This window comes from Macrobrachium rosenbergii, chromosome 21 (genome assembly GCF_040412425.1).
Source record: "Macrobrachium rosenbergii isolate ZJJX-2024 chromosome 21, ASM4041242v1, whole genome shotgun sequence".
NCBI lineage: Eukaryota > Metazoa > Arthropoda > Malacostraca > Decapoda > Palaemonidae > Macrobrachium > Macrobrachium rosenbergii.
In genome coordinates, this window is record NC_089761.1 from 43,844,273 (window position 1) to 43,853,905 (window position 9,633).

General features: G+C 35.9%; 1 protein-coding gene across 1 annotated transcript in view; it reads left to right on the top strand.

The window, feature by feature from the left end:
• LOC136850023 (actin-2, muscle-specific-like) overlaps positions 1 to 3,145 on the top strand; it is a 10,091-nt gene extending 6,946 nt beyond the window's left edge. Inside the window, exon 2 of the mRNA XM_067123568.1 lies at positions 1,845 to 3,145. Coding sequence (XP_066979669.1) covers positions 1,851 to 2,981 — 1,131 coding nt within the window. The 5' untranslated portion in view covers positions 1,845 to 1,850 and the 3' untranslated portion in view covers positions 2,982 to 3,145. The remainder of the gene's footprint in view (positions 1 to 1,844) is intronic.
• The last annotated feature ends 6,488 nt before the right edge of the window (positions 3,146 to 9,633 follow it).

Consider the following 9,633-nt stretch of genomic DNA (forward strand, 5'->3'; position numbering starts at 1 on the left):
CTGTCTCCATGAAACAAGTTCTATATCACTTTGCCCTTTTGCAAATGGCAAGTCAGTTAGATTCTAGCAAGAATTCTACGGCCTTCAATTATCTTTAGCTTTCTAAGGGTCCTTGATTTTTAAAATAAACAGTAATCAAGTATATAATAATTCATACCTGTGAGGAAGTTAACATTTCACTTATCAGCCCCTTGCCTCGTCCTTCAATCTGTAATACTGCAATGCCCTCAATAATTGTTTATTCTCACATAACCATAATTCCTTTCTTGTTTATTAATACTTTTCTTCCAAAGTCCTTCTCTTCAAATCTTGTCGTTATCGATTTTCCTTTTGAAGCTCCTCGTTTTGAAATTTTTGTTTCTCAGTATTAATGTGATTCCGGCTCTTCTTCAAATTCTGGTCGGTAAGATTTTATAGAAGACTAAGGCGTCCGCGCCATCTCATGTTTCATTTTAGCTCCCAATAAGAGCTTTCATTAATAATGAAGGTCTACCTTAACTGATGCTGTTGATCCCCTAAAATACCATTCCTCTATGTTTCTTTTTCACATGTCCCCACTGCAATCACTTCTTGATTTTAAGTCCTTGTTTGCTTTCATATTCCTTTATACAGTTCTATTCAACGAGCGTCCAACAGACCGTTTTTGTTCATATTTCGATACCATTACAATTCCATACTAAGTTTACAACTGAGATGCTGTGTTTCAGAGCAGTGTCTGTATGTCAAATCAGAGACATTTAAACTCGGTCTGTTTTGATCCTGATATCTGTTTCCCTAATATATGAATCATTCATCCTATATTTGAATCAGTGGTGTGTGCGCACCAATCATCATACTTCTAAATAATGGTTAACATTATTTGATAGGCGAGTACAGTTTGCAATATAGGCTTAGCGTTATTTTCGTCAGCTCAGTGGTCTGGTTAAACTACTTTAAATAATAATAATAATAATAATAATAATAATAATAATAATAATAATAATAATAATAATATCCCCTATCGTTTTTATGACCATTCCTTTCAACCAGTTTTGAATCTTAAAGTTTATCAACGTCGTTATTACAATTGCCATTTCCATTTTTTACCTCTGTCCTTTCACTGAATTTCTGTCCGCATTCAAAGATGTGAACAAACTTGTGTACAATTAGAAAACTCAAAAACCATTTTTCTGTCAGTCGTAGTAATGGAAAATGTAGTGGATAATACTATTTCATCGTTTTTTAACTCAAATTTTTATTACAACACTTTGCAAGTAACTCATAAAATATACCTAAGAATATTTATGGTTTATCATATGTTCCTCTTGGGAAGATTCCCAATTTTTATGAAAACTAGAATGTTTATAATGAACCGTTTTGAGAATATCCATAATTTTGCACACATCAAAACAAGCATTATCCAGTTTTCAACTGGTCATTATTGCTACTAATAATGAAGCCACTGATGCTTTCTGATGATGAATATGAAATGATTCATTGGTCTATTATTCTAAAAGGTTGTATCTTTTTCATGGGGATAATACATTTTAATTATCATTCAGCTTTATTCAAATCATCAGTTTCTTTTGCTGTGGTTATCCAAGTATTTTACTGCGCTGTAAAGTTTTGGAAAATGAACGATTAGGAATAATTTTTTTTTAAAATCTAATAACAGGCCCTATACTTTTTGGAATTTATGTCATATTATGCTTTTTATATCAGTCTTACGCTAAGTTCTGGACATTTTCAATTGATAACAATAACTAACGTGTTCATTTTTCTATAAGGTTCTTTCTATTATGTATTCCATTACTTTTAAAAATTCCTTTTATCATAACGCTTTCTGACAACAACTTATTTTGCAGGGCACCATGTGTGACGAAGAAAGCTGCCCGCTTGTTGTAGACAATGGCTCGGGCATGGTCAAGGCGGGGTTCGCAGGCGACGATGCCCCGCGTTCCGTCTTTCCATCTATCGTCGGTCGACCTCGTCACCAGGGCGTGATGGTGGGTATGGGTCAGAAGGATGCCTACGTCGGCGACGAGGCCCAGAGTAAACGAGGCATCCTGACCCTCAAATACCCTGTAGAACACGGCATCATCACCAACTGGGACGACATGGAGAAGATCTGGCATCACACCTTCTACAACGAACTCCGCATCGCTCCCGAAGAGTGCGCCATCCTGCTGACGGAGGCGCCTCTCAACCCAAAGGTCAACAGAGAAAAGATGACCCAGATCATGTTCGAAACCTTCGGCGCCCCTGCGATGTACGTCGCCATCCAGGCTGTCCTTTCCCTCTACGCCTCCGGCAGAACCACGGGCATCATCCTCGATTCGGGCGACGGCGTATCCCACGTTGTGCCCATCTGCGAGGGGTACTGCCTGCCCCATGCCATCATCCGCATCGACTTGGCAGGTCGCGACCTGACAGATTACCTGATGAAGATCATGACCGAGCGAGGCTACTCCTTCACCACCAGCGCCGAGCGCGAGATCGTCCGCGACATCAAGGAGAAGCTGTGTTACGTCGCCCTCGACTTCGAGAGCGAGCTGAGCGTCGCGGCCGCTTCGACGTCCCTGGAGAAATCGTACGAGCTGCCAGACGGTCAGGTCGTGACCATAGGTAACGAGCGCTTCCGCTGCCCGGAGGCGCTCTTCAATCCGGCCATGATCGGGATGGAGTGCTCCGGCATCCACGAAACCGTCTACACCTCCATCATGAAATGCGACGTCGATATCCGCAAGGACCTGTATGCCAACAATGTCCTCTCGGGGGGCACCACGATGTACCCTGGCATCTCTGACCGCATGCAGAAGCAGATCACGGACTTGGCACCGGCGGCGATCAAGATCAAGATCATCGCTCCTCCTGAGAGGAAGTACTCCGTCTGGATCGGCGGTTCCATCTTGGCCTCTCTGTCCACCTTCCAGGCGATGTGGATCACCAAGGAAGAGTACGACGACAGCGGACCCGGAATCGTCCACAGAAAGTGCTTTTAATACTCTCTCTCTCTCTCTCTCTCTCTCTCTCTCTCTCTCTCTCTCTCTCTCTCTCTCTCTCTCTCTCTCGGTGCTTGTGAACCTGTTTCTTAGATCCCTTTCATAGTGGTAGTGTTAATTTTATTGTAAAGAATTTATTAAATAAATATGCTATATTCATATAATACTTACTTTCAATGTTTAACTGCTTCGGTTGCTACATCAAAGAAGCTTTTGCCTAATCACAGGATGACAAAAGCTGGTCCACAGAGCATATTTTTCTTTTCTTTTTTTTTTTTTTTTTTTTACTGCTGAGACCGACTTAGGTTTTGGTTTTTTCCCTGTCTCCTCCCTTTATTATAAATTATATCAATACCCGGGTAGATAATTTTGAATGTTGGTAGAATGAACGAGCCCCTGCTTAATTAGTTTCAGGAGATGTAGCAAATATAGTTAAGGTTAACAGGAAAAATTTTAGTTATATTATTATTATTATTATTAATATTATTATTATTATTATTATTATTATTATTATTATTATTATTAGATAATTTTGAATGGTGGTAGAATGAACATGCCCCTGCTTAATTAGCTTCAGGAGGTGTAGCAAATATAGTTAAGGTTAATGGCAAAATTTCTAGTTATGTTATTATCATTATTGTGTATTGAAAATCCGCAATCATATAGTAAATATGTTATTATGTAAAATATTAATATATTTTCTATATAATTGTGGATTTCCATCACACAGATTGCTTTTCAAGAGATTGTGAAGATCTTAGCAATTATTATTATTATTATTATTATTATTATTATTATTATTATTATTATTATTGATTTACAATGTAAAATAAAAGGGAAAATCGGGACAAAAACAACTAAAAATTACGTGAAGGAAAAGAGAAACAAACAAATTTGCAGTAAAATGCTCTGTTACATGACGTTCACTAATGTTTCAAAAGAAATATCTTCCCCAGTTCTCCAGAACTCTGTTAGATTTATTCAGGAACCACAAACATGTCTTTTCTTTCTTCTTACTTTCGTGTATAATATCATCTAGATACATTCGATATAGATAATAGATGGCTTACCTGTTCCTGTCAAAATAGCTTTATATAAAAAAAAGACAGCAAAACATAAGAAAATACATTCAGTAACTAAATAAGTAAAAAAATACATTATATAACTACTTCGTTCTCTGGTTCTGACATCCTTGTTGATTGTAATTTTCTTGTACAATGAAGGGCATAAATAATAATAATAATAATAATAATAATAATAATAATAATAATAATAATAATAATAATAATAATAATAATAATAATAATAATAATAATCTTCTCATTCCAAATACTTAAAAGTTTGTCATTGCCCTCCCAAAACTAAGGATTCCCTTAGACTTCTGTGGAAATTCAGAAGAGAGGCCCCGCCCCCCATTCAAACATGGGTCCCTTGGTTTCTTGTCTGTGGTCGAACAGCTACCCATTCTGTAGCAAAGTGGCCTCCGGTCTCTCCTGGAAAACACCAGAAGAGAGGTCTTCTGTAAACCTTGGAACCCTCGGCTCCCTCCGGAGTCCCCGGAGGAATACCTCTAATGACGATTTCAATGTTGTTTAATATTGAAAAAAGACAACCTGGCTACTATCCTGTGAGTTTCCTTGAAGACTCTGGAACCATTCTGCTAACCATTCCAAGTCGTCCTAGAAACTGTGCTTAATACTGAAGAAAGTTGTAGGTCCCTGGAGCCGAAAAGATCCATAATGGTCGCTAGGGTGGACTGCTGAATAGCTAAATGGGTCTAGTACCTTCAAGGAACTGCCAATAGCTGCAGTTTGGTCCTGCGCCTTTTTCCAGGATTAGAGTGAAACTAATTTAATAATGGAAGCAATCCTCCAGCCTTGAGCTTTAGGTCATGCAGAGGAACCTTCTTGTACTGATTCCCTGGAAAAACAGGCACCACTGTTCCAAGCTATGGACCGCTCCCTAAGCTTAGCTGTGGATCCAGAGAACCATATTTGAGTGAGAGGACCTCCTCCGGAGCTTACAGCAAAAACGAGGTGGAACCTCAGGAGTTAAAAAGGCTTTGATGTATTTGTTATATGAATCAGAAAGAGTTAATAATACTACCTCAGATGGAGACACATCTAACTGGCAAGTGTCTATATTACGATTTTGAGATATCTGTCATGGGTCCCATATAGATGACAGCAACTAGGCAAAGTAAAAGTTTTTAACCTTATGAATTTCATGACTTCCATTATTGCTTTACAGTGGGTATTTTCTTATTCATTGATTATCCTGTATTTTGGCATTACCCTTTTGTAGAGGATCCTTTACTTTACACTCTGACATCAACCGTATTCCCCCTATAGGTGACTGATGGTGCCTTAATACCAGTCTATTATATTTTAATCAATTTCTCAAATGAGAGATCTTCCCCATTTCTCGTCACATATTGACTAACTGTCAATGGCATAATAAGATGTACATATCAGGTGCGTAATAATACTGCTCATCGTCATTATTCAACATGTGTACATTCATATAAAACCACCAAAAGGATATTACTTTAAAAAGCAAGGTTCATCAGACTATACTTCCCGTACGTGTAAAAAGGGAAAAGAATAGCAAAGGAGATAAAATAAATTGAACACATCAACAGAACATACAGACATGCACGCATCAGTTTCTACTGAGAAATGTCAGAATATTCGAGAAACGACAGAAACCAGATTTGCTATGTTAGATATACCTTTGAATGAAATCAATGCGACAATAGTAATAGACAGCAAGTAATTTTCTCATATTCACTCTATTCTAGGACAAATTTCAGTTGTATCTTCTGCTCCCATTTCCCAAAGAAGAAACTTTCGCGACTTGCAATAATGAGGATTTCAATACAATTCTAATATAAGTAATCTTGCAACGTTCCCGTGAAAGTAAATTAAGTTGACAACAACGCCATTTGTGTATATGACCCGTATCATTTAAGTTTATAACTGTACATCAATCTAAAATATTCTCACCAAAAGGAGTTTCTACTGGACTGGAAGAAAGTTGTAATATGCTCGAATCCATATTGGGAATCAGACCCCAATGTGCGAAATTTACCTTTGTTTTCTGTTAGACAGGTACGCCATGTCCTCATTTCTCGTCACTGAAACTCATGAACTGGAATGTAATTGAAGAAAATTCTCTCTCTCTCTCTCTCTCTCTCTCTCTCTCTCTCTCTCTCTCTCTCTCTCTCTCTCTCTCTCCATTTACCCATGGAAATACATATAATGACGCACATATCTTTAATATGATTTAATAAATGATGGATTCTTATCTTTAGCTAACCTATTAAACCATAGACAGGTTTGCAGCGCTACATAGATGAATGAAAAGCACCAAAGCAAAAACGAATGGTTATAGACAGAGAAGAACTCTCCTGGTTCCTTAACGGTTCAAAGATGTATGCTGTGTGATTTTCGCACACCAACTACATTTTCTACGCACTCCACTAATAGAATGGAATGGAATGGAATATAGGTTTTAGGCCAAAGGCCAAGCACTGGGACCTATGAGGTCATTCAGCGCTGGAAAGGAAATTGAGAGTAGGTAGGTTTGAAAGATGTAACAGGAGGAAAACCTCAAAGCAGTTGCGCTATGAAATAATTGTTAAGAGAGGGTGGATAGCAAGATAGAAGAAAGATAGTATGAATGGAGCTATAGTAAAAGGAATGAGAGGGATTGCACCTAGGGGCAGAAGGGACGCTGCAAAGAACCTTTAGTAATGCCTACAGTGCACCCCTGGGGTGCAATGACGGCACTATCCCCTTGCGGGAACACTCACTAATGGGAGAGTTGAGAATTCCTGTAGTTCCGACATATTTTGAAGACAATTTAAACAGACCAGTTCGCCTAACACTCTACCTGATCAGTAAAGGAAGACAGGTTAATTTGGGTTGAACTGCACAGTGATGTGGCTAAGGTGCAAAAAAATAAATAAATAAATAAAATAAAATGAAAAATAAATAAATAAAAAAAGATCATTAGAATGAACTTGGAAAGAACTTGGGAAACTTACTCCCAAGTTCCCATGTTCCCACGCTCCCATGCGGTCATCTGTTCGGTGAGTTGCCCCCCTAAAATCTAAATGATAAAATCTCAATGATAAGAAAACTTAACAGATTATTAAAGAAAAAATCATGACGTATCCACTCAAAACATATTTTGCCTCAAGGACCAACGTATTAAAAAAAACTATCAACTTTACATAACAAACCGAAGGGGAGAAAACCTGTCGGGCCAAATGGCGTGTTTTAGCAAATCCTCCGAAAATAAACTGTAGATAGAGAGATGGATAAATATCCATTCTTTCACCTGAGGTCGCTCAGGGTATAGGAGACTTATTAAACAATAAAAGGATGACATTTAAAGATATACTTTAACTTTTTAAAGCATAATTTAATTTTATATTTATCTCTGTTTGACGACATTTCCATTGCACATTCCTAAGACATTCAGTTTATCGCAAAAAACAAAAGGAAGTAACGTAGCTTGACCAAGAGAGCTACGGGAAAGTAAGAGTATCATAGAGTACTTTTTATCTATTTATTTAGTCGCTTGTTTGGGGGATTTCCTTGTGGGGATTTAACTCTTTGGAAATTTGCTCTGAAAGTAAATGGTCTTTCAGGTTTCCTTGCACATGTGAATAGCAACAACAATAATAATATTCATACATCAATGGTAATAAGGAACACCAGATAAAAAGAAGGTCCAGGAGATCCAGATAATTTACCAACACAAAGATTTGCACAGAACTCCAATATACAAAAACTGCAGTTGAAAGCGTGCAATTCAGGGGCTGCGAGAACTGACTGTTCTTCATCCTGCATATCAGATTGAAGTCGGCAGTAGTGTCATGATGCAACTGTTTGATTTGCTTATGCAATCTGGCGTTACAACGACACTGTTTCACTGAGAGAAAACTGGCTGATATCAGTAACATGAGAAGAAAATACAAAATCTTAAAAGCGTTAAGGTGTAAAAAAGGAGCTAATTTATAGAAATAACTCTGGTATGAAAGAGGTAAACAAGGGCGCCACCACAAAGGCCTTTCTTGCTCGAGCTTAGATTCACTTTAATATAAAACGGGAATTCATAGAAAAGTAAAAAAGCATAAGTAGCTAATTACTAGCCTTTAATAAATATAAATAAACAAACGAATAAGTGTATAAATAAATAAGAAGAGTAGAGCTGAATACATATGATTAAAAGTAATAATACGATTCAGTACAATCGGCCGCTCACGTCTAAATAACATTCAGTTGTTTTGTAGATATAAGCAAAAATAAATAAGGAAGAGAGGAGAGTGCACATGCCCAAACCCTCAAGCAATTGTAACAATGTACCAAGAAAAGAAATTGTCAGCCATAGCCACGTTTGCTGTGTTACACGCCACTGGCCCGAAATTTAAGGGGTAAGCATCGGGTTTTACACCTCTGCTGACGTGCCTCAGATATCTGTAATACTTCTCGCTGACAGCTTTTTTTTTTTTTTTCTTTTCTTTTAAGGGTTGTGAGGTTTTATACTGTCTAGGATCAAAACGTTTGTGTATACTAAGTTCTGCTTGGTGCATATGTTTTGGGTTTATTTATATAATATATATATATATATATATATATATATATATATATATATATATATATATATATATATATATATATATGTATATATATACATATATATAAATATACATAAATATATATATATATATATATATATATATATATATATATATATATATATATATATATATATATATATATATATATATACATATAGCACACAAGTGCTCGCTGGAGAAGTGAAAGGAAAATTCGAAGAAACAGAGCTTTCGTCTATTATTCAAGCCATAATCACGGTAACAATGCCAAGGACCATTTGTGGTATTGATAGATAGATACATATATATATATATATATATATATATATATATATATATATATATATATATATATATATATATATATATATATATATATATATATATATATATATATATATATATAAACATATGTATGTATATATATATGTATGTATGTATGTGTGAAAAAAATAATACAAATTAAACAGCTAACTGCAACCAATACTAGCTGTTTTTTGAATCTATTTAATTTTACTCTAAACTAGAGAGAAAAAATTAATATTTCCTAAAGTACATTAACCAAAGTGAAATCAGTACCTTTAATTCTGTTACTACTGGAAAGTGACATCAAATATAATGAAACATTTCTCATCCTCCTGCTGTTAAGAAAAGCTATGAACGTAAGATAAATTCATAAAATTTAAAATAAATCTTATCTTTTCATGACTTTCATGATGAAATCTGACGAAACTTGATAAAATAGTATTTTTTCTTCTAGATGGCAAAAGAATACGTACTTTTTATTCAAGAAATGAATGTGCCTTACAATAATGATCTCAGTGCCAAATTAGTAAAAGTTTATTTGGCTGTAGTTGCTGCAAGTTGAGTTGTCAATAAAACTATCATTTTACATATACTAAGTCGTAAGTTTAAACGAAAATGTTATCAAAACAATAATCTTTTCATTATAAGATGTTAAATAAACGGAGCTTTCAACAAAAGTCGTTACCCCCTTGGACAATCTTATAAAAGAATGAATTT